This window comes from Martes martes, assembly GCF_963455335.1.
Source record: "Martes martes genome assembly, chromosome: 12".
NCBI lineage: Eukaryota > Metazoa > Chordata > Mammalia > Carnivora > Mustelidae > Martes > Martes martes.
This window is the reverse complement of record NC_137900.1, coordinates 79,020,692-79,047,186: the sequence shown is the minus strand read 5'-3', so window position 1 is coordinate 79,047,186 and position 26,495 is coordinate 79,020,692. Positions and strand designations below refer to the sequence as shown.

Below are 26,495 nucleotides of genomic sequence, written 5' to 3'. Positions count from 1 at the left end.
CCTTTCTACCCACAAGACCCTCTTCCAAAGGACAAACCCATTTGCATGTAGCCTTGAATTCCAGTTTATCCCAGTGAAACCTGGACACCGTTTGCAGACTGGACCTGTAGCCAGCTGCCCTGATCGTCAGCCCCTGGTCAGGACAAGGTCTGCACCACTAAGTAAAGTACCTTTCTCGGGTCACACAGCTAGCCTGCCACTGCTGCTGCCCTGAGCGTCTCTCTGTGGTCACCCCAACTACTCTTCTGACTTACCGGCTCTCCTGTGTGGTCCTCATCCCACTGTGAGTGCCTCATGGTCAGGGACTAGGTCCCCTTCTTGTCACTCCCCACTATTTGGCCCCAGAACTTCTTCAACACTGTATTTGTTGAATTAAGGAATTCATCTACCTAGGATTTCTTGTGCCTACTCTGTGCCTGGCCCTTTGTGGGATGCTGAGAACGCAAAGAGCATTGAGCATGAGTCCTTGTCCACCCAGGGCAAAGGGGACACGGAGGACAGGCGGCTGAGCCTCATCTGGTCCCAGATGATGTTGATAGAGCACCCATTACCAGTGTGGTGGGGACAGGCAGGTGAATTGGAGAGAGGTGGAGAAGGCCTTGGAAAATCAGCTGAAGCTTTTACAATGAACCTTAGAGGTGAGGGAGCGGCACTTCCCCAAAGACCTCGGTAGGTTACCCAGCAACCAAGTTTGTATCCTTTGTATAGTGTGTTTATAATGTATTCCGTTCGTTCTTCTATGAGAACTTAGTATTATCTGCATAAATCCAACCTATTAAAAAAAAAAAAAACAGATAATATAAAGATAGGACTGACCAGAGCCATTTGTAAGGAGAGAAACAGAAAGGGAGGAAATGGTTTCAGAAGCTTGACATGGGGGCGTTACTCAATGGGAGATAAATTTAGCTCTGTGCTTCTTGGCAACTGAAGTAAACAGGAAAAAAAGGAAGAAAGAAAGAAAAAGAAAGAAAGAAAGAGCAAGCAAGCCATGGTAGATTATATAGTTGTCCTGGCTTGACAAAAGGAATGTTGTAGTTTTGTTGTTTTGTGTGTTTTAAGGGGCAAACATCTTTTCTTGATATAATATTCTAAGAGAGATGTTCCCTGTGTATTTGTAAATAAATCGTGATCAAGTCCCTTAATCTTTTTGAAGTTTCAGGTATCTCTCACATCTTTCAGAACAGGAAACTGAGGCTCGGAAGGATCTCACAGCCACTTAGGAGGTGAAGTTGGGACAGGAGATACCCATGGTTCTCTCTTCAGAGGTGGATGTATTTAATGTATTTAAATGTAATTTAATTTAAAATGTAATGAAAATGTATTTAAAAACGTGGGCTCAAAGAGCACGTCTAGCCTCACATAGTCCTTACCAGAATATCTTTTTTAATGTCATTTTTATGTGATTTTAGGAGAGAGAGGAGATAATACATGTGTTTGATACTCACGGTGAACTGGAAGCCGCTCACTTTCACTGTCAAGGCTTTGCACGCTGTCTAGTAGTGGAAACCGCTGACCTCAGGAAGGGAGATGCTGATCTCAATTTTGACCATGAGTAACAAGTTACAGACGTGTGGGAGGTTTCAAGGCCTTGTTTCATTGTGTTTCCTGACTTTTAGGTTAGGGCCTGCTTTCTTCCCTCCTCCCCCGCACCCCCTCCCCGAGTTCTGATTGAAGGAAGAGGATTTTACCTCCCACAGTTAACACAGAACATCCGCATGCCGGGTTCTTGTCAAACATCACAACCTCATGCTCCCAGGCACTTGAACCATTTTGCAAAAGCTCCGGTGTAAGACATATTCACGGACAGTTGACGGAAGCACCCAGAAGTTCATCCATTTGCTCAGAGAGGATTTTTTTCAGTGTGGGCTCTGTGAAACATTAGTCCATAAGCAGCTGAAAGGCAAAAAGGGGCAGCTCAGTGGTCAAGCCCACATGGGAAAAAGTCCATACTCTAGAACTGCCTTGAAGGTTCGCCGTGCACCTGGGGATAGTAAAGGCTCTGACAAGCCCTGTAGTGGTGAAACATCATATGTCACTGGTTCTAAAGTGATCACATTTTCTACTTTCAAATCTCTGAAATTAGGATGCATTTTACTATCAATGCTTTGACAGAATTTTAAAAAAAAATGTTTTTCCTTCTTAGTGTTAGGTAAAATGCTAATGTTTCTTGTAAGTGTTAAGGGTCTTAGGATAGATACGTTGTTACATAATTTAACCAGAATTCCCCATGGAATTCTGTTGCCTTTCCTTTCTTTTTCTTATTTCTTCTTTTCTGAAGAATACCCTGGGGTACCCTATATTCAAAATGGATTTTCTAAAAACTAAAATTTTCCCTTGAATGAAACCTTCAGATGGAGACCACCCTGAGAACAATCTTACTCATCTGTATTTTAGTTAATGTTGGGACAAGCCTAAGGGCCTTAATGAAAAAGACCCCCATGACATTGGTTAGAAGGGTTTGTGTGGTTGAGGATCTTAGCTTCTAGGCCACAGGGAGTTGTAGTCCTGACAGCCCCAGGGTAGGATTTGTCACAGGTGTCAGATTCAGGAAAGCTGGAAAAGCACCTGTTGCTCTCTTGCCTTGCTGTTAGGGTACTCAGATTCACCCCTGGCATTGGTCCAAGTCTGTGTGGCGTGCAGTTCTTTGAGCTCTTTTTACCTGATCTTTTCTCTGTTTCTATTTCCCCTCCCCCCCCCCCAGGATTTGATTCTTTTTCCTATTAAAAACAAAACAAAACAAAACAAAAACAAAAACAAAAATCGCTTTCTAGTCTATGTATTTCAGTATATAATTTCTGGTTCCTAAACCATTGAGGAATGAATGAATAACCAAGCAAGTAAATACAGGAATAAACACTCTGCTTTGAGAATCTGTGTAAATGCCATATCTCTATAAGGTCCTGGTTTCCTCTCTTGAAAGACAAGCAGGTTGGAAATAGTCATTGGCGCTGAAGTAGAATGGGCGCTAGATTTGGAATGGGACAGTCCAGGTCAAGGTACTGGTTTTTTTAAGTGCTTGTGTGATCTTGGTGGAGGAATTTTAAAGTGCCAAGCCTCGGGGTCCTTGGTGGCACTGTTGGAATGAAACTCCCCACCTGTGATGTTGCTCTAAGGATTAAATAAAACATGCTCTTGGCTAAACACGTACGGGTTTTATGGTGCGATCTCCGAAGGCCCATCTATTTCTAGCATTCTCTATAATGTGATAGGTGTGTTAAGGGTAACACATTCATTGCCTTCAGCTAAAATGCCCAGTTTGTATCTTTGTACTTATTTTATGTTTTTCATTTTGGCATATGTATAAATATAGTTTCATGCAGATCTTGGCTGGTTTCCTGTGAGCCTACACGCTTTAGAATTTCTGCAAGAAATTCTCCCAGACGACAGAATGTTCTAAAGAAACTGTATAATTATGTTGCATGGTAAAAAGAAAAAAAAAAAAAAAAAGAACAGAAACCAACAACTAAACAGACCTTTGCATAAATCATCCATCTTGTTCCCTGAGGTGGCTTGCGGGAGAGAGTTCCTCATGTTTCAAAACTCAGAGGATCATTTACCTCTGAGTCCCTATGTTTTTATGAGTCTCTGTTTTTTTTTTCCTTCCTCCCTGTAGCTCTAAGAGACGTACTAAGCATACCCCAGCCCTTTTTATCTCCCCTCCTTCCTCTACTGCTGAACCACAATCCTTTCCTACCTCCAGATCAAAACAACAACAACAACAACAACAACAAAAACAAAAATCACCATGAACCTATAATTATAATATGGCTAAAATCATAAATACACACACACACACACACACACATGTTTTGAAATATGAACTCCGAGATCTATAACTTAAACTAACAGTAAGGGACTTCTTCATAGGCAAGTCACTTAACTATTCTAAAACAGTTTTCTCATCTGAAAAAGGGATTCCTCCCTGTTAGGATCTTATATTAATTTCCTAGTTCTTTGACAATGAATCACCACAAATTTAGTGGTTTAAAATATCATAGATTTATTATTTATGGCTGTGGAAGTCAGAATTCCTAGAATCAAGGCTCAGTAAGACTTTAAGGCCAGAGAACAGCTGGTTTCTATCCCTGTCTCTCTTCTGATGCCACATTGTATCTCCTTCTCTGACACATTTGTCTTCTTCTTATGCTCTTACAAGGACTCTTATTACACTGAGCCCAACCCAGATAATCCAGAACAATCTTCCCATTCTCAAAAGTCTTAAATCACATCTGCAAAGTTCCTTTTGCTGTGTATGGTAACATATTCATAGGCTCTGCAGACTACAACACAAACATTTTGAGGGCACCATTATTCTTTTTTTTTTTTTAAGATTTTATTTATTTATTTTACAGATAGCACAAGTAGGCAGAGGAGCAGACAGAAGGAGAGGGAGAAGCAGGCTCCCTGCTGAGCAGCTCCCTCCCCCTACCGCCCCACCCCATACAGGACTTGATCCCAGGGTCCTGGGAACATGACCTGAGCCTAAGACAGATGCTTAACCAACTGAGCCACCCAGGTGCCCTGGGGGCACCATTATTCTACCTACCACAGGTTGTAATAAGGAGCAAGTCAGTTCGTCTACAGAAAAAATATTCCACTAGACTGTGGAACTTGATTTTAGGGCTGAGCTTTGCATATGTGTGTGTGTATGAGTGGTTGTGTATACCTGTATACATATAAATACACATACATGCATATGCATGTGATGTATATGTTTAATTTATATGTAATAATTACATATGTATGCATTCATATATTTAAAATACATGAATGATATATGTATTTCCAATGAATGGCACATCAAAGTTCCCAATTATGTAGTTTGAATAATAATAATAATAATAATATAATAATAATAGAGTCAAAGAAGGGCTACTCTGTTGATTTTAAGAAATCTGGATCTAGAGAGAACTCCACAAGGAGTATTTGAGAAGCACTAGAAATGATTTTATGCTCTGTGGTAAATGCAAATGGGCTAACAGATGAAATAATGGTAGAGTAATACATGACCATAATAACATTAATAATCGGGAAGCAGCAGTATTGAAATGGCACCATGTGTAACACATTGTCTACTATATGACACATGCGATGTTGTCCTTTATGTAAGTTATCTCCATTCTCACATCAGCTCTGTGATCAAGATATCTATTATCCCCACTTACTAGACTGTGACACTGAGGCCTAGAGAAATTAACAGATAGGATCAGGGTCATATGGCTGGTAGGGGGCATAGCCTCTTTTTGAACCCGGGTTTAATGAGATCCAAACCCTGAACTTGACACCTGTGTCTCCCTTAAATAAGGAGGCATGAAATCTCAATAAATTCACCAAAGTAGAAATTATACAAGCTATATTCTGAGACTAGAATGCAATATTAGTATGTATTAATGGCAATCTAGCTAACAGATAAATGTCTCCGCTTGAGAACTAAAAAACAAAAATAAAATTTTTAATAAAATAAAATCAAACTCAAACGACCACTTCTTTAAAAATGAGTAAGTGCGGAAAGGCTGCATATCCAATTCGCGGAATATGGGGAAAGCAGTCAGAAGCTCCATGTCATTTATTGAGAAGCAAGACAAATTGAAAATAAACAAATAAAGCATTCAAATCAAGAAGCCAGAAAAAGAATTATAAAGCAAAGTGAAAGAAAGCAGCAGGAAATAATTAATATAAATGAAAACTGAAATAAATGAAAGAGAAAAAAGAGAGAGAGCCTCATCAATAAAATGCAAAAGACTGTTCAAATGAGAAAGAGAGAGAGAGAGAGAACCCAAATAAATACATTAAGAATGAGCTGGGGACATAACCATGGAAGCACAGAAGATAAAACAAATTTAATGAGAATACTGTGTACAACTTTATACCAATAAATTTGAAAGTCTTGATAAAATGCATTATTTTCTTAGAAAATATAAATTACCGAGTTTGAGTCATGATGGCGTAGAAAATCTAAACAGACCGATAACATAAAATAAAATGATCAGAGAGCCAACTATCTGCAATTGAAAAGACATGAGCTCAGGGGATTTATAGGCGGGTCCTATCAAATCATTAAGGAATGCATAACCGCTATCTTGTATAAACTGAATCAGAGAAAGAAAATAAATGGGCAGTTTTCTAATTTATTCCAAAATCCTAGTGAAGTCCTAATACCCAAACTTGGCAAATATATACTCATCCATTTAGAAAAATCTGGTAGATGTATGAGAACTGATGAGCTCCTTATGTGGTAGGATGAAAAATCAAGTTACAGAAATCAGTCACAGATTCCCTCAATATAGGCAACAACTAACTAGAAAACATAAGTGAAAAACCGATCCTCTTCCTGATGGGGAAAAGACTGTAATAGTAACAGCTATCACTGACTGTATGTTTGGGTATGCCAAATTCCAGACATAACTCATTTAATCTTCACAGTAACTCCATGAGGTGCGAACTTCCTTATAGGTAAGCAAAGGAGGCACAGAGAGGTTAAGCATTTTGTCCAAAGCCACACAGCCAATAGGAGACAGAATCAGGATTCCGCATCTGGTGGTCTGGATCCAAAATGCATGTCTGTAACATCTGGAGTATCCTATGTTGCCTAAACACCTGTGAATAAGCCCTGACACAATACGTGGAAGATCCGAGGTCTAAAACTTCAGTGAAGGTTTTAAAGGAACACCATATACATGGAGATGCAAACTATGTAACTGCATTAGCAAACTCCCAACTATAAAGATGTTAGGATAAGATAAGCTAGGTTGCCATAACAAATGAAGCCTCCCAAGCCAGAAGCATATACACAAAAGTTTATTATAAATTTTTCATGCAAAATCCATGTGACCGAGGCTCCCCTCTTCCATCCTGCAGTATGCATTTGGAACCGGTGGTCTCCAGGCTTGCCATAGCAAGAGAAGAGAGGGCTTGAGAATCAATCACACAGGATGTTTTGAAGGGCTGAGTCTAGCAGCAACATATCACATCAGCACAGATTCCATTATTCAGAATCCCGTCACGTGGGATCCCACCACGGCAAGGGAAGCTTGGATGCAGAGGCTATGTTGCATATCCAGGAGGAGGACCCAGCGTGGTGAATAGAAGACGTCATCTCTGCCACGGCTGGTGGCAGTGCCCAGCACAGAGCTGACTCTCAATATTTATATCTCTTAAATTGTATCTTCCCCCAAATTGGTCTACCAATACAATGCAATACCACCCAAAATTCAACTTGGGTTTTATATGGAATTTGACAAGTTAACTCCAAAATTCATTTGAAGGGAAAAATAGTTTAGAAGAGTGAGGAGGTTTTGAGATAGAAAATCAGTCTTTACGATGGGGAGAAAACTTACTTTACTATATGCAAATGATGCTATAAAGCTACAATAATTCAATGAGTATAGAATTATTGCAGAAATATACATACAACTAAGTAGGAAAAATTCCAACCCTGTATATATGGTATACATGGTGATTTAGTATATGACAAAAGAGCATTTTACATTAGTTAGTGAACCAGAGGGAACCTTCAGGTAATGGTTACAATTTTAAAAATAACCACTCCCACCTTGTACAAAATTAAATCGATACAGGTTAAACAATTGAAGATGAAAAGATTTTTTTGTAATGAGAATAATATCAGAAATACTTTTTATCATCTCGTGGTTTCCTAAGCATCGCCGCAAATTCAGAAGCAATAAAGGGCCAGGACAGAAAGGTTATAAGGTATGAAAAGTAAGATTAAAATACAAGCACAGACTAGAAGAAAATTTCAATATATATGGCAGGCAAAGGATAACTATCCAGAAAATATGCAAAGCATATACAAGCTAATGAGGAAAAAGACAAGTATGACAATGGAAAAAATGGTCAAAGCACGTGAATGGACAATCTACACAAGAAGAAATAGATTGACCTGTGACATGAAAAGACGGTGAACCTCAGCGCTAATCAGGAATATGCAAACCGAAACAAAAAATGAGTTGGAGCGCCTGAATGCCTCAGTTGGTTGATCATCTGACTCTTGATTTCAGCTCAGGTCATGATCTTAGGGTCCTGGAATTGAGCCCCACATCTGGCTCTGCACTCAGCATGAAGTCAGCTTGGGAATCTCCCTCTCCCTCTGCCTCTGCCCCCCCCAAATAAATATAAATGAATGAATGAATGAATGAATGAATAAATAAATAAATAAAATGTTTTTAAAATGAGTTATTTTTCCCATCCGAGGTTGATAATTACCATGAAAGATACAGGGAAGTGGGATCTCTCATTTGTCAGTGATAGGACTGTGAACTGGTAGAGACTCTACAGACAATCTATTCAGGAGATCTACCAAAATTTTTAAATTCATGAACCACTGACCCAGCAATCCCTCTTCTAAGATTTTGTTATAGAAACACACACATGTACACAATGATGTAGGCACAAAGATCTTCATTATGACACCATTTGCAATAACAGCTATAAACCACCAAAATGTCCATCCATAAAGATGAGCTAAAAGCATTATGGTACACTTACACTCTGCAATGCCAAATAACCAGCAGAAAGGTAGATCTATATGAATACTGATTTGAAGAGATCTCTAAGAAATAGTATTAGGTACAAATGCATATCTTACAGCAACATATGGTGCGCTTATGAGTTTATTATGAAAAATTTATGTATAATATATTTTTATTATATACATGATATTTTATTTCTAAATGCATTGAAAATACTCTAGAAGAATCTATAATAGTAATGATGACTACTGAAATAGGAAGTAAGAACATGTAGAGAGTGGAAATGAAGAACTTCCACATTTCACTCTATAGACTTTGGTAATGTTTAATCATTTATAACAAAAGTAGGTATTCACAGGCATACGTGTGTGTGTGTGAAGAGAAAGAGAAAGCTCTACTTTGGGAAACCACTTCTTATACTTCCTGGGAACCTATAGGATAAATGGATGGAACTAGAGTTTATTAAGAACTTACCATTTACTCTCCCCATTCATGCAACTCATATTATGTGTACTGCAACTTTATCATGGGAGAGTTTAATTGCATTTAACAAATGCAAAAAGAAGTGGGGATAGACTTGATAAAGGTACCAGGACAGCCCTTCTTCCAAGAACTTTCCACTGTACTTGGGCAGGAGCATGTCAGCATGAGAAAGACAATGGGTGCTCCTGTGCAACACACTGGAGGTTAGAGAGGAACCAGAGAAGAGTGACAACTTTTCACAAGAGTGAACTAGGTCAGCTTTTCAGCCCTGCCTCTTTACTTCCTGCCTTCAGTTGGGTTCCATGTCTCTAACATCAGCTACTGGCTCCTTCAACCCAGGAATATTTTCAACCCAAACCATCTCAACCAGACTCTCCCTTCTTCCAAATGAGTACCTGAGTGTCTCTGCAGTCAGATTCAACAGATGTTTCACTCTACCTCCCAGAGAAAAGACAAATAAGAGACTGCCTGCCTTGTACTGCCTCCAGCTGGCACAGCCCAACCAGGGTCATGTCATGCAAACAGAAACAACTAGAGTTGGAAAAAACAAGAGTAGAAAAAGGTACCTTTGTTGCTTAACAGACCTGAATTTGAATGCCACTTTGCCACTCACTCACAGTGTGACATGCTTTATACTTTTTTGCTCCTCATTTTGATTCTGGGTAAAGCAGAAATGATGATATTACTTGTTTTCTTGGTTACAAAATAAATATAAAAAGTGCCCATGGAAAATATATGTTCAGTAAACAGAAACACCATCATTGCCGCCATTACTGTAATTTTTTTTTTTTTTTTGTGAACTACCTTGAGTTCCTGTTTTTTGCAGTGAATGTATCATAGGACCTTGTAGCTGCCTAGTGAATTAAGATAGGATAGGAATTTCTACCCCATTTTACAGATGAGGAAACTGAAGATCAAATAAATTAAATGACTTGCTAGGGTTCACATAGGTCCAAAGGAGCAAAGATGACATTTGTACAAGTTTTTCCAGTTGAGCAGCCTATTCCCTTGTGTGTCTTATCTGTTATGTATACTCTATTCCCAGTGCCTAGCAAAGGAGCATAGACAGGTAGACACTGGAAGAATTCCAGCTTTTGGACTGATTTTTCAAGGGCTGAGACCTCTGCTTTCTCCCCTTCCCCATGCTTAAGAGATAGCTTTTTTCACTGCAAACATCCCCAGATTGCAAATGCTATTTCAACACCCCATTTAGATGCCTGTTTGGTCCATAGAGGAGGGTTTGTTTGGTCCCTGCCTCAGAGGCATGTTAAGGATTCTTCTGCTGTTAGGATTGGGTAGTTAGAGGCCAACAGAGGCTGCTAACATTGCTAATTGAGCAGAAGCAGGGGCTGCAGCTCTATGAGCTGTCCGTGGTCCTGGAAGGATCAGCTCTGAGTTACAAGGGCAATAACAACATTGTTTTTGCTACAGTCTTCAACCTTGGTCGACAGATACACTGGGAATAGATTCTGGTCTGAGAAACTAGTTGATAATTCCCTGCGAATTGGTCTGTCATGCTTTTTAAAATCTGTGTGTTCATGGAAAACAGTTTTTAAATTTGCTTTGGGCGTAGATGTGCACTCTGGTTTCCCCCTCGACTCCTCCAAAATGTCACAAATGACTTTCCCTGAATTTACCAATTTGCAGGATTAATGTGCTTTTCTCTAGACACCTGGGCCCTAGATAGATTCCAGACAGAATAGCTGTCTCCATTCCTAAACTCTGACCTGTTTTGCAGGCAAAGGAGGCTTGGTTTTAGGTCACCCACAATGGAGGCATCCAACATGCGGAGCTAACTCTCGGCTCTGTTTTATCACGCAGTTGTGTGGAGGAGTACAAGCTGGCTCCTGATGGAAAATCCTGCCTAATGCTCTCAGATGTCTGCGAGGGCCCCAAATGCCTCAAACCTGACTCCAAATTCAACGACACCCTCTTTGGAGAGATGCTGCATGGTTACAACAACCGGACCCAGCATGTGAACCAAGGCCAAGTCTTCCAGATGACCTTTAGGTATGGGGCAGACACTTGCACTTCACTGTTGAATCACTGACCCAAAATCTGGGCAGGGGGAGGAAGCCATGGGCACCATGGAGTTGAGTGGTTTTAGACTGCTTAGCATCTCCCCCGGTTCACTGATGCCTATCCCACAGAGTGTTAGAAGTCAGCAAAATTCATTCCATGAGTTTCCTTTTCCACTGACCTCGTCCTTATTTGTCCTGCTCTTCCATTTTTCTAACTCTAGCCACATTTTTTAAAATCAGTCTTAAATCATCCTGTAAGTACGGTTAATGGAATTTTAAAATGTTTAAATTAATCTTTCAGTCTATTAAAAAATAAGTATCTTATGTAGGCTATTCAGGCAGTTCAAAAATAAAGACATTTAATGAAGTAGAAAATAAAATTCCCATCACCCAGAAATACCCAGAATTAACATTTTCTTGAACATTCTTAAAACGCCTCTCTCCCTCTGTCTATCTACACACACACACACACACACACACACACACACAAACGTGCGCGCACACACACACACACAGACACGCCACATCTCAGTAAAGCTGTTTAGAAATTGCTGTTTTTTGCTCAACAGTATGTCAAAGACCTCATTCTCTGTTAATAAATACAGAGGTACCTGCGAAATTAAAAGATAAGGCTACTCTCATATGAGAGCAAACAGAATGGGGACTGGGTTGACCAAATTATATAAAGATTAGACATGCAGTCTCATTATGAAAGGCTCCCTGGGAGAGTCGGAGGAGCTGGATTTATTCATGCCTCAAAATCTGAAGAACCATAAGATGGTAGACTGAGTAGAATTATTCCCTGTATAGGAAATGATTATCTTTAAAAAAAAAAAAAGCTGTACGTTTAGACAGTTTTGCATGAAACTGTAAAAGGATATTATTACAAAGCAGGGCTCACCCCAGCATTTGAGATCGTGTCAACAAAAGTCAGAACTGGGAAAGAATGTCTTCATTCTAATCATCATCATCCCCATTCCATCACCTAATTAATAATAGTGGTGTTTATAGTAGGAGTGGTAATAATGACCGCTATTTATTAAGAATTACTCCATGTCAGACTCTTTACCAAGTATTTTTAGTAATAATAATATGATGATGATAATGATGACATTAATTCAGCACAAGCTGAGGGCATTCCAAGTGTGATGCCGGAGTTTTCGCTTTCTGAGAGACCACCAAGGAGCCAAGCACTGATGCAATCACACGAGGGTTTATTTGACAAGCTTAAGCTTGGGCCCAAGTATATCCGACACAGCGGAGTAGGGACTTGGACCCTGAACCAGATTACAGTCAGAGTTTTTAAAGGCAGAGTAGGGGTGGACTCCGAGGTAGGTGAGGACAAAGGGGATTAGGGATGGCGTAAGTCTCTAAGGAATTTTGGAAGCAAGGTCTTCAGGACCTTGAGGGGCTAGCTATTGTTGGGAGAAAGATTATTTATTACCAATAATAAAAATCTTCTCATGAGACCCTTTAGATGTATATCAGTGGGCCATATACTTGGGAATGATTCTCAACACCATCTTGGAGGTTTAGAGAAAAAGGAATTGTTAAAGTAGACTTACAGGATCCTGGTCGGACCTGTTGGGGTAGGGGGTTGGTCAGGCTAGGATTGTCCTTAGTAAAACCTCAAGGTGAGGGCAGTTAAGTCCCCAGGAGAGAGCCACTCTGTCTGTTTCAGGGGCTTGTCAGTAGGCGAGGAATTTTAATGTTTTTCTTCTGCCTCTGTCTCCCACATCAGCTAAACTTGAGGTGGAATGGCCTTAATTTTCTCGGCCTCCACATTTCCCCCTGAACAATTTTGACCCTTAAATCTTTAAGGTTGTTGAAGGTGGAAGGTCTCATCTTCTGTAACTTCTTCCTGCTCAGTAGGGACATAGAGTTGTCCATACCTACTCGGGTCAACATTGATCAGTTGGAGAATGTATAGGGGAGTTATGAAAGACAGAGGCAGCTGAGTCTAGGGGTTTAAGTCAATCATTAAAGGGGAGAGGGACTGTTTAAAGTGCTAACCTGAGTAGGTCAGAACCCAAGAGATATTTTGTGATAATCTGGAACATCAAGATGGCTGCACTTATGTCAGGGCTAGAGTCGAGGTGGGTACAGCCTTGTTTTTCTTGGCCTCCACACAAGCATTTGCCATCTACTAATTCAAGCGATCCTCCCAATGGCCCTGGGAAGCACGAGCTATTGTCATCCCCAGTATACAGATGAGAAATGGAAGTGTGAAGTGACTCTTCCACCTCTCCCTTCTAGGAAGTGAGAGAGCCAGGATAATAGCATTTTAGCTTCACTATTAAAACCCTTCGAGGCACCATGGCCTCCATTTTACAGCTGAGAAGTCAACATCAGAGGTAAAGTGACTCTCCCAAGGTCCCCATCCAGTGAGAGGCAGAATAAAGAATCAGGTGTCAATCTGGCTGACTCCCAAGCCTTGCTCTTTTTTTTTTTTTTCCAAAGCCAACATGCCTCATTAATTCCCATTTCATAGAACAAGAATGGAAATGTGAATTCCCTGAAACCATTCGCCTATGTAGTTATCACAGGCAGCTTGAGCACTGACTATGTCCCAGGTGCCATGCTGCTTACTTGAGATACAATGAAAAGTGAGATAAAAGTGGCCCAAGATCCTGTGGTGCTATGTAGTGTGTGTGTGTGTGTGTGTGCGCGCGCGCGTGTGCGTGTGCGTGTGTACACGCACATGTATTTGTAAACTTATGGACTTACCTAATTTGTGCTAAGCACTATGAAATAAAGGAACACTATTGTTCCAAGATAACAATTAACAGTGGGATCTAATTCAGTTGGAGCAGAATAGTAGGTGTGCATGTACTGGGTTAGAAAGCAATAAGACTTTGGAGCCTACTCTTCAGATGAAGTGTTATTTAACTAATACCTAGACTTAGGTATTAGGTATGGGACTTAGCTTTGAGAAAGTATCAAGCAGAAACAGATGTTTTAAGAAGAAAAAGAACATGTTCCGCTTTAAGTAATGGAGAAGTCTGGTGTGGTTTTGGTCAAGCAAGTAAGGGAAGAGTGGTGGGAGGTAAAGCTAGAACAGCAGATCATGGGGGTCTTACAGGTCAAGTCTTTATTCTAGGAGCAAGCGGGAGAACTCAAAATGGTTGAAGAAGTGGAGTGTGCCATGGCTGCATTGTTACTTTCCAACCTCATGGTGGCTGCAATGGGAAATAAATGGCAATGAGGGTTGCCTGGGACAGGCTAGAATGGGGGCTCTGTTGGGGCTTTACTGTGGAAGCCATGTGAAAGTGTTGGTGGCTTCAACCAGGATGATGGGAACCGTTTGGAGAGAGAGTGGGATTTTGTGAGATAGTCGTGAAGCATGGTTCACAAGGCCAGTGAGTGTGGTAGGCAGAGGGTAAGGTCAAGGGAGGGTTTGAAAGTAATGAGAGCGACTGGTGGCTACACAGCAATTTAGTGGTTAGTAGTTGAGTCCTTCAAATCCCAGTGGGGTTTCCTTTCTGCCACACAGACATTCAAACAGCAGTTGAATGCTACTTTACTGGAAAACTCTGGGAGAAATTTAAGGATAATCCAGATGAACTACTCCATACTGAGAACCACAATGTTGACTTTCTGTAGTTTTAATGCTCCATGAAACTCTGTATTGAGCATCATGATGGGTGGCATAATGCTGTGTGGAATTCAAAAGAAAAAAAGAGGAAGGAAGGAAGAAAAGAAAAAGAAAGAAAGGAAGGAAGGAAGGAAGGAAGGAAGGAAGGAAAGAAAGAAAGAAAGAAAGAAAGAAAGAAAGAAAGAAAGAAAGAAAGAAAGAGTCCCTTGTTTCTGAGAAGGAAATTTACAGGCTCTCACAATGACACACAGTTGCCAAAAATATGTGAAAATGTAATTTCCAAATTGGCGTTCCAGTAGTTTTCAAAGAATTTCTGTGTGAAGCCTTTTGAAAATAATTAGAAGGAATGATAAGGAGTTTCTCAAAGGATGAGGCTTGTGAACTGGAGTTGGAAGTGATAGCAAAGAACAGTGTCTCTTGGGAGGGGTAAGAGCTGGAAGGAGTCTGTAGAAGCCTGGACACAGATAGGCAGGAGTGGGGAGTCAGCAGAAAGGTCTCCAGCTGGACCTGGCTCCAAATCTGTCCCCACTGGTAACAAGCATAATACCATTGCCTTCTGCTTGTTTACTTTTTAAGATTTTATTTATTTATTTATTTATTTGTGAGAACAAGAGAGAGAGTATGATCAAGGGCAGCGGGAGAGGGAGAAGCAGATTCCCCACTGAGTAGGGAGCCCAACGAAGAGCTCGATCCCAAGACCCTAGGATCATGACCTGAGCCAGAGGCAGATGCTTAACCAACTGAGCCACCCAGGCACCCCATATTGCCTCCTTTTTTTTTTTTATTAAAGATTATTTATTTATTTGACAGGGGTGAGGGGACCACAAGCAGGCAGAGAGGCATTGCCTCCTGTTTAAAAAGAGGAGTTTTATCAGATTCCGGCCCTCACAGCAGCTCTCAGACTGGCCGGCATATATATGATAAGTGATCAGATGTACTTGTCGTTCTCATTCTCTCATGTGAAGATTAGCTTGGTCCAAAAGAAGGATCCAAACTGCGTAGTAAGATGCTAGATTCTGAAGGAGATTCATAGGATCCCTGATCTCATTTACATATGGGGAAGGGACTTGGCCAAGGTCACAAAACAAGTCATTGCCGAGCTAGCTCATGCCCTCAGATCAGATCCCAGCGTTCTTGCCCTTCTACTCCCAAAAAACTGGTCATTAAGAGAGAGCATGGTGCCGTAAAGGCTGGCCTGGGAGTCCCCAGACTCATACAGAATTTGAGCCCCATCAGGAATCCTCATTCTGGCTCAGACACTCTGCTCATTGTTCCCAACCCTTCAATCTTGGGTTGTTTCTAAATAGCCAGTCTGTGTCTGCCCTGATTTGCTCATTGAAAAGAGTATAGGGAACAGACCACAATCTCTTTTGACAACAGCCTCAAGATTTAGGGAGCTCCCCAGACTACCATTGTGTTCGAGTGGCCCATTTCACGTAAGCTCTCTTATCCTTGGCTTCAGTTAAACTTTCTTTACAATAATTTCCATCCTTAGACTATGTCACCTCCTGGAGCCACATGCCAAGGCAGTTGACTTCCCATGGTGGGAAGGTGAGTGGCTTCTGATGAATCTAAATTTATCTCTTTCAAGTCTCCCTCACAGAGCCTCAGACCAGGAGGAGGCTGCTGCTCCTTTGTCCTCCAAGTTCCAGAAGGCAGGCCTGCAAATGTTTCAGTATCAAAGGCAGTTGTCGTTTCTCGCCTCTCCTTTGTTCCTTTTCTCTCTCTCCTCCAAGTAATCTTCGGGCCAACCCTCCAGAGTAGCCAACAGGCTCCCCACCAGCCGTCCTGCCATATGCCGCATTTCCTGACAACTGCCTGGCCTGGGATTTCAGACTGTACCTACCAGCTAGAGTCTTCTGTGTGACAGCCACCTCTCTGCTGTGCTCTCTTCCCTGCCCCCACCTCAAGCCTCCCACCTAGCAACAGCAGGTAGAAGACAGGTGTGCCTTTTCATTCCCTCTTTCCAATCCCCAAAAGAGCAACCTGGATTTCTATTCTACTAAAGGCCTCCCATTACAAGTATCTAAATTGGGCTAGCATTTAACAATCAGCGCAGACATAACCCCTTCTTGTACACATGGAGAAACTGAGACCCAGAGAGGGATATAACTTATCCCGCGCTCACCGTGATCTGGGGCCCCTCTGAGACTCAAAGTTAGAGTCTGTGACTCTCACACCAGTGTTCTGTGATTTCTGGTTGTTATAAGGGATGTATATCACTTCTTTGTCTCCCTTTAACATCATGTGGTCCGCAGAGAGGGAGGAGACAGGTGCCATAGGGGGATGACAGGTTCTTAATTAAGGGGGGAGCTTAGGCAAGAGCCACCCCTTGAGTACATGATTCTGCAGGAACTTGATGTCATCAGCGGTCACCTTCTCATGTTGCCATGTGTAGGCTGCGTTCTGCCCCTGAGAGATGAGCATGGGGTGATGCTTAGGACCCTGGTGGGCCTGGGAGTTATCTGCTGTGTATGAAGATTAAATGTGGTATGCACTGGGAGGCCATACAGAAAGGCAGAGGTAGGGAAGTATGATACAGACAAGCTGTCAGAGAGGCCAAGCAGAGAAGAAGGTGGGGAAGATAGGAAGGTTTGAAGGAGAGACCCTCACCCTCAAGTCACAACAGAAGTTATTCCCAGGATGGCTGGAAGTTGTTTTAAGAACCTGGTGACTGGAGAGACCCCTTGATTAAGAATCAGTTTCCTAATCAGAGGGACATGAGTGCACATAAAACTTTGTGAAACACTCAGGTTCTGTACAAACAAAAAGAGTCAAAGATCTCATTTCCGAATGACCCCGAAATCCAGGAAGCAATGTCAAGCCTTCCTGGTTCTAATCCCTTTCCATACACACTGTATTGGTCTTAAGGACTCACGCAGGGTCACCATTAGAATTCCCTCCTCCTAGCTCTCCGTCGGTGAGGGTCTTGGTAAAGACCGCCAGAGTGAGATAAACTTATCAAAGGTTGGTGGTATTTGATGTTTTGTTTGTTTTTCATTTCCCTCCCTCCCCGATCCTCATCCATCCTACTTCATTCCTGTAAGAAAGAGAGGTCAACTTTGGTTATAGATTGTGCGGATTTAGATAAACATCAGTCAAGAGCTCTTATTGAGCCCAGAGTCTCAGAAATCACAGTGAGGAGAAGTTGCTTGGGAATGAGGGCTGAGCGAATGACGGTTGTAGATTTTGCAAAAGCCTCATTGAAAATAAGAAAATAAGAATGGTTCTGCCACCAGTGGCTGTTTCCCATAGGCCTTCAAGGATGGCCTCCAAAGAGCATGGGGGGCTCATGGAAGATTTGCTAGAGCTAAGGCGCTTTCAATCTGGTCCGCTTATCAGATGTGCATATTGTACAGGGTAAGAGGAGAGTTTGGGATAAGATGTGGGATTTCAGGATGAGGCACCACCAACCCACGCCTGGTGAGACAGAAGGGTTCTCTTTAAGGATTTGAGAAAAGCTGGCTTTTGTTAGTGGCACCCACTTGTTTCCCAGTAGAGGGTCCTGAGTCACATCTTATTAAGTGGACTCCACAGCTATTTTTCTAGTGCCTTTCTGGGTGATGATTAATGATACCTGCTGCTTCTGGATCCTTCCTTCCCTCCCTTCTCCCTCTTTCTCTTGTCCTCTGCGTTTAGCCATGTGCATTTTTGTTATGTGCCAGGTCCTGTATCACATACTTTAATTTTCTCATCTAATCTTCCCAATACCTATCACAAAATGGCCCTTAACAACTTGGTTTTCTAAAAAAAGAAAGGAATGTATCAGCCAGAATGCATTTGGCCATGCCCCTACCGAATGCCCTGCATAGAATTGTAGGGGTCCCGTTCATGCTGGCCTTTGGGAGTCTGGGCTGACAGAAGCATCATCTTCATGTGCTCCCGTAAACACTCTGGTAATGGGAACAAAGTTTGGCTCTCATCACTTCCTCCTAGGGATGACATTCTGCTCAGACTCCACTGGTCGTGTCCAGTGCTGTGGTCACAGCAGCCCTCAAAGTGTTGAGCAGGACGTGAAACCCTATCAAGTGCTGAAAAGACCCAGACATATATGGGATGTCAATATGATTTACTGCATTGAGGTACAGAGATGTTGAGCCAACTAGCCCAATAGTTGTAAAGCTATCACGTGATAAATCTCAAGTCTAATAACAAAGCCCATCTAGCAGTGTACCTTTTGGGATCCTAGCCTTTTTCCATCACCACCTCTGGGAACTGTAGTAATACCTTCTAGTCTCTTCTCTACCATTTCTTTTATTCAACTCTCAAAGAATCATAGACTTTGTGGATGGATGAACCTTGGAGAGCAGTTTCTACATCCCCCTTTGGTAGATGAGATGCCTGAGTCTTAACAGTATTTAAATGAATTACTTAAAATCATATAAGTAATAAGTGAATACGTTTTAACTTATAAATCCCAGTCTGTTGGGCTGCACTATATCCACTCTGAAGGCTTAGAAACTTATGATCCGACCCCCACACTATAGAGATGGCAACATTAAAGTCAAGGTTCCATAAAGAATTAATGGTAGAGCCAGGACTGGAACCTGTTTTTCTGCATTTTCAGGTCTGGGTGTTTTGTGATACACCATGATTTTATTATAACAAGAGAAAGGAAAGGAGGCCAATGGTGGAGAGATCATTAATTAAAAGTGGAATTAGCTTCTGATTTGCAAGGCGACTCCCAAGCCTCTCTGTACGGTGATATCCCAATTCTTGACAAAATCCTTAACTTGCCACTTGCCACCTGGAGACGCAGCTGTATGCTACCTTCTCTGGGGATCAACTCATGAGACCTTGGAAGTGTACTGAGGACAGAAATTAGAGGCTAGATCAGAGGAGTTAAGGGGTGATTTTCCCTGGGGCTCTGACTCTTTGGCTGGCTGGAGAAGAATTTCCCTTTGATATCTCCAGTTTTCCAAGGTTTTCGGACATACTCTGAGGGAGTCAGGGCCAATGTGCCCCATGTACCATAGGTCCTGAAATCCAAAAAGCTGAGTTTCTATACCTGTTCTGCCTCTTCCTATTGGATCAGCCTTGGTCATTCTCTCCTGATTTCTATTGCCTTTTCTATAAATTAAGTTTAAGGCAGAGGTTGGATGAAGACTAAGGAATATAGCCTCTTTCTACTCAACCCCCATGGCCATGGGATTAGTGAGGCCATTCCTACTCACCTGCTCATAAGACTCACCTGGGCTGCACCAAGACTTGCCAATCTTTTTTTCTTTGTTTCCTCCCAGATAAGGGGCCTGGGAAAGTGAGTTGTCTTCACGTTCCCAGGTGACTCACATTATCTAGAAATTTGAGGATATATTGGCGTGTTGTCTAAGATATTAGGCTCTAGAATCTGATCCTAGCTTGCCACCTGTCAACTGTGTGACCTTGGGCACATTCATGCATTAAGCCTCAGTTTTCTCATCTCTAAATTGGGAATAATGACCATACCCACTTCTCAATGGTTTTGTGATGATTAAATGAGATTGGCACCTATTCCATCCCTGTTCTCATCAGACGAGCAGGACCCAGGTGCCATGGGGGCTGCCAAATCAATAACTGGGAGGAATCTTACTGAAAAGGCCAGCCCCATGTGCATGATTCTGCAGGAACTTGATCCAGTTTCTAGCTGGGACTCAACACAGGGTGTCAGGCTGCTACCATGTAAAATAATGAGGTCTAAATCCCAAATCTGCCATATTGTAGCTGTGTGGCTTTGGGCAAAGCTCTTAACCTCTACCAACCTCAAGATCTTCAACCATACAGTGGGCTTTTAACCTGAAAATATCCTCAAAGGGCTATCATCATCCTCATAACTTACTCTAACCAACATGTTTTGGTGAATGTATTGCTTTGGTGAAATGCCTAGAGTAGGGTCAGAAACACAGTCCTTCATGCTCTGTGGGTCTATGGGAGGTAGACAGTTCAGCCAACAGTGTGGAATAGACAGCAGTTCAAGGTCACCTTCTTTTGGGAAGACATTGTCTTGCTCATGTGTTGTATCATATGTATCCTATATTGTAGCCCCTTTGTTTCTGTATAAATGACCTACAGGGAAATACATCCAATCAGGAATGTGGGATTTAGATGCTCATGACTGCAGAATTTGATAACGGACCAGGGGCTTATGTCCAAAAGTTTTAGAAGTGTGGAACGCGTCTGTGTTAATATTAAAAATATGTAACAACTAGCTTAGAAGTGACCGTGACCTGTAGGAAAGGATATCCATCCAAACACAATGACGATTAACCAGTACGTCCTATGGTCTGACCATCAGTCTTGCTCAGCAACTACTTTTCCTTCTGGTAAATTTCCCAATATCCTTATGTATGATTGATAGTGTAAAACTATTTTTTCTTTCCTTTTCAAAGCCGGACTTTAAGGGGCATAGGCAGGTATTTCTCCCATGATACATGTGGACAAAGCAGGCTGACTGCCATACTTTTTACACGAGAGAACTAAAACTCAGAGAGGTGACGAATGGCATCTAGGATCATACAGCTAATACGTGACAGAGCCAAGAGCTGAGAGCCACAGCCTGCCCTTGTCTCCACTGTATAGCCTCTAGATAATGTGCGCAAATGCCTGTACATATGGCTCAAACCATATGATCCTCAGAGAGCTGGAAAGCAAGTAATGGCTCATCATCATTATTCTATACAAAAAACCCTATCTAAAGGTAGGACTTTTCCCTATGTCTGCTTAGAGCCAGGACACAATATACATGAAATACACTAGTGATTCTCAGTCCCTAATATGCATACAAAGTGCCACGGAATCCTGCTAAAATACAAGCTCTGGTTCAGTGGGTTGCAGATAAGACCTGAGACTCTGCTTTTCAAATGAATTCTTGGGTCTGAAGACCATCTTTGTATAGCAAGGTGTGAAACTAAACTTTTCGTGAGATATGAGCACAGCTGAGGCCTGAAAATGGAGAAGGATTGTTACTTCTCCATTTGCCTGTTGGATTGCGAGAACCAAGTCCAAGGCCAGTGGCATTTAAAGGCTATGCAGTCGCAGAGGCGTCTCTTTCCAGACCAATCAAGCACAGAGCCTGTATTTTGGATTTGTAGCAGTCAGGGTGACAGTTCAGCCCTGTCATCCAACAGGCCCCTCGGGCATAATGTAGCACAACTTATTTTCTCCATCCATCCATCCATCCATCCATCCATTGGCTCTGCTTAATGATGGTTATGGGATACTCTGAGCATCAGTCCCAGTGGGAGAGGAGGCATTTATCCTGAGTCCAGTGTCCTGAAGCCATGGTTGAGTGCCCTGATCAGAGCCTCCTGTTTGCCACACTGCAATTCCTCCATCATTGGATGCAGCGGAAGGCTGGGCAGCAGTCAGCATCAGGGCGCAGGTCGAAGACAGACACCCAAAAAAGTAGTGAGAAATCCATTTGGGAAGGGACACTGGCCTGAGTGAAGCTTTATTATTCTTAAGTGCTTGGACAAAAATCTCATACTCATCATTAGTATAATTAGGGACAGAAAGAAAATAGTAAAATTAAGACCTGGGGAAAGATGCTTTTTACTTTTTGCATGTGGGGAGCAGGGAATTGCAATCCATTTTTCAACAAGGCCTCTCTAATTTCTCTCCCTAATTATAGTAAAAGATTTAATTTAAAAAACAAAATTATTCTCAATGTTCACATCTCTAAATATACCAAACATGGTCATTTTATGAGGAAAACAAATTACACATTGCACATTTTGAGTGTTCTCCAACTAACCTAAAAATGTGTGTCTAGTCTGCAAAAGTTGCTAAAGCAACAGAACCAACCAGGTTCATTTCATTTCTCCTCTCGCTTCTCCTTCCCCCTTTTTTGTGGTTTGGTTTTTAGTTTTCTGGCTTCAGAATCCCTGACTCTGTCCTTTTTTCCAGGAGGGGGAAGCCTATTGGAACCATCAAGCCATCTTAAAGCAGAGACAATTTTTAAAGAAGCACCATTTCATTATACTAAAATGCAGGCAGTAACTCAAGCTGGTCTAAGTGCTCAGAAGGAAAAGTCCATAGGGAACCTAGGGAACAGATAAGGATAGATTGTAATTAGCACAGTAATTGTAATTAGCAGAGCAATTGTAATTAGCACAGTGATTGTTTGTTCATAATGGGTGCTTCCAAAGTGACTCCAGGCACTTTGTTCTCTTAAGTATCTTCTGCCATTTCCCTGGTGATCTTGTTTACACTGCTAATGTACTAATGTGCTTAGCAATCTCTTTTATAAATAAACACTCCAAAGGTACAAGCCAGCCCAGCCCCTGGCCAAGCATTATGCATCCTTAATTAATGGAGTCCACGGCGCTGAAATTTTACTGTATTTGCATTTTACAAAGGCAACAGTAGGTATATTACTCTCCGAAGAAGTCACACCTCCGAAGTCATTTTTTGTTGCTCTTGTCATTTTGTTAATTACAGGAGAGAGTAAGGTGGCTGGAGGACTGCACTTGAGGGCAGAAATGCCAGTCCTGGCTTTACCTCTCATTCTCATTTGTTACTTAGCAACTTTTTGTCGAGCACCTGTGACGCATAAGCTTTGAGGATGAGAAGATGAAGGAGACAGTCCAGGTCTCTACTCTTGGGCAGATGGACCACTGGCCCAGCATTGGTGTGGGTGAGCAGAAGTAGGGAAGGTGTCTTCCAAGCTGCTGGCTGAAACCTGGAGGATATGATTAAGAGTTAGCGAGGTGGGAGAGTAGCCCAGGCAAGTAAGAGCATAGGGCATCTGCAGATGTGAACATCAAGGGGACTGTGAAGAGGGTGAGGGAATGGGATTGTAGAGATAAACCACAGAGAAGCATGGGCATTCAACCAGGAAGGGTTATTTAAGTGCCATGGTAACGGACCATTACTGGCTATGAGACTTTGCCCGGTCTTCTAACCTTCTGAGGCCGGTGTGCTCATCACTAAATCAGAGAACATAATAATACCAACCTACAGGAGAATTATGGTGGGGAGGGAGAGGTGATGAGAAGAGTCAGGTTAAAATGCTCTGTAAAGTGTGAAGGCACATGTAGACGTTAGTGACAGTTTCCTAACACGAATCAGAGGATCTGTGAGATGCCACTTATTCTGAAATTTTGTGCTGGAGTGCACATCCTGGCACACTTGAGATCATGTGAGATGCAAATTCACCAGCATTACTTTCTTTGTGTTCCTTCCAGAGAAATGAGAAAGTAAGTCTATTCTAAGTGCACATTAATAAGCCTACGCATGTGTATCAAGAAAATTAATTTTTAGGGAAATATTTCCATTTCAGGGAGATGCCCTGAATAGAAATGTATTTAGTAACAATTCTAATGAAAGATATGATCACAGTTTATTGGATGTGAATTAATACAGAAAGCTCCAAGGGCAGTGGCTGGGGTTTTATGTAACATCACCACTGAATAATTTCTATTAATGATAATCTAGTGAAACACCTCAAAGGTGGCTTTTAAGAGTCCAAAATGAGCATTTATTTTTATGTCTCATAAGATCCTCAGAGGAACCCATTAAGTGGGCAATTAATTAGCAAGCATAAGCCAGGAGCCAATGCTGCAGACATTGGGGTAGCCCAGTCCTGGTTCATTCAGTATATTCCTGACCATGTTGCAAGAACCTTCATCCCCAAATCAGCTAGCCACCCCCCCCCCATTCTCCATGAGGGTCCTGGCATTTCCTGTGACCTTGAAGATGCTCCAGCTTGTCTGGGGTGCTTTCTAGAGTAGGAAGAAAGACAGGATAAACGGATTGGTCTTCCTTGCCCACTCATGGTTCAGAGAACTAAAGTTGCACCAAAGTTGTAACACTAGAGTTACACCTACAAGTTTGTATGAATCCCCAAAGTACTTCTGAGGAGTTCGTGACGACCTGGCCACTGGGAAAATACAAGTCTATAGGCAATCTCACAGCTGTGTTTGCAAAGGAGGTGGAAACCTAGCTTGAAATTAAACTACATAGCAATTATATTCTCCTTCAGCTGTGTGATTCAACCAATAAATATACACTGAGTATTTATCATGTGCCAGGTTCTGGAAATAAAGCTGGATAAGATTCACAGAGGCCCATGTTTGTGTAAAGGGCAAAAGGATATAGGTTTTTTTTTTTTTTTTAATTGGTATTATCTGGGTTTGTGTATCTTAACTTTCTTTTTTCTTTCTCAAAGACCTGGGAGCCATCTCTTTGAAATGTAACCATCGAGAAAGGTAAATACATTGGCAAATTCAGAATAACTCAATGTACAGGACATACCCATCAGCCAACCCCCACCCCTCCCTGCCTCGAAGTTCTCCAGACCTTTCCCACCTACTTCCCAGCCTCAAAAATCCTTCTGCCCTTTATCTTGATGGAATTGTGTTCAGACCGCTTTCCCGTATTGCAGTAACCTTGAATAAGTCAGTTACTTGGATTATCTTAGTTTTTACTAATGTTCTTTTGTTCTGATTCGGAAGCTTAACCAGTGCTGTGACTTGCACAGCAAAAATTTCACTGGACAGTGTCAAACAGGCAAGGAAGACTTTATTCAAGGCTGTTGCAACATGGGAGAGAGGTCTGAACTCAATTCCATCCAGACCAAGGGCAAGAGGGATTTTATGGCTGGAGTGAGTAGCTGGGAAGGTACCAAAGGAGTTCAGGGGAAAGTTCACTAATGGGATACAACCTACAAGTTGAATTATTCCAAATCCACAGGCATATTTCTCTACTACATTCCTTGGTGATTACATTTCAAAGAGATGGCTTCAAGGTCCTTGGGAAAGACATTCCTGGGTTGTAGAACTGGCTGGAGGTTTTTAAAGAAAATTTACATGTGAAAGGGAAAGAGAAAAAATTTCCAGTGACACTTGTGTAAAGCCAGCAGTCTAAGAACGTGGAGTTCAGGGACCTAACGCCAGAAAGAAGCCTGTTTACAGTTTGGTCAAGCTGAGGCAATCTTAAGGCCAGCTTGGTCACTACCTTACCTTTGGTTGTCTGTCTCCTGGGCTCTTCTGGGCTGCGACAATTTGGAAGGCATGTATTTTTTATATGCATTGAATTCACAAAGTTCAAAAACAAAAGCAGGATTAAAGACAGCCAATGATAATGTCATCCCTTTCCCCTGTCTCTACTCCACCATTACAACTTTCTTAGGTATCTTTCCATTGTTTATTTTACTAAGCAAGTAAGATTAAAAATTATTCCTTCCCCTTCTTTCATAAAAGATACACTAAGTATATCGTCTTCCCCCCACCACTTAGCGATAGCTCTTAAAGGTCTTTCCATAGACAATGAACTTTTAAAAAGTGACACAGAGACCATTCTAATATAGGAATCCCATTGGTGATATAGGATGCTGCCATGGTAAAGTAGGGGCCTCCGAGAGGTGGAGAGAACTGGGTTTTGGAGACTGTGGTTCTCCCCCTTGGACTGCCATGAGTCACACAGGTGGTTTCTCCCTTCTCAGCCTCATCCCCTCATCTGCACAATAAAGTTCTTACATCTCCTTGTGTTGTTGTAAGACAACTAAGATAAATGCAAGATGTTCAGCCCAAGGGGCGCCTGGGTGGCTCAGTCAGTTAAGCGTCTGCCTTTGGCTCAGGTCATGATCTCGGGGTCCTGGGATCAAGTCCATGTCCCTGCTTAGCAGAGAGTCTGCTTCTCCCTCTCACTCTCCCTCTGTGCTCTATCAAATAAATAAATAAAATCTTGAAAAAAAAATAAAGATTTCAGTGGCTATGAGAAAGCAGCTCTCTGAATATTTAAAAAAAAAAAAAGGAGTTTATTTCTAATAAACAGTAGCAATAGCAGTAGTAATAGTGACAGGGTTAGCAGGGGCAAACCTACGGCACTTACCCTGCACCGGTCACCACCTTTTTTCTCTAACCAAAACATTTACTGAGTACCTGGTTATATGTTGCTCAGTGTTTTGGGAAGCCAGAAGTACAACAGTGA

General features: G+C 41.8%; 1 protein-coding gene across 4 annotated transcripts in view; it reads left to right on the top strand.

Moving 5' to 3' along the window:
• ASTN2 (astrotactin 2) overlaps window positions 1-26,495 on the top strand; it is a gene marked incomplete at its 5' end in the record, with an annotated part of 861,701 nt that overhangs the window by 541,857 nt on the left and 293,349 nt on the right. For all 4 annotated transcript variants that reach the window (XM_080820162.1, XM_080820161.1, XM_080820159.1 and 1 more), the window contains one exon: window positions 10,794-10,982. In XM_080820162.1, the coding sequence (XP_080676288.1) occupies window positions 10,794-10,982 (189 nt within the window). The remainder of the gene's footprint in view (window positions 1-10,793; window positions 10,983-26,495) is intronic.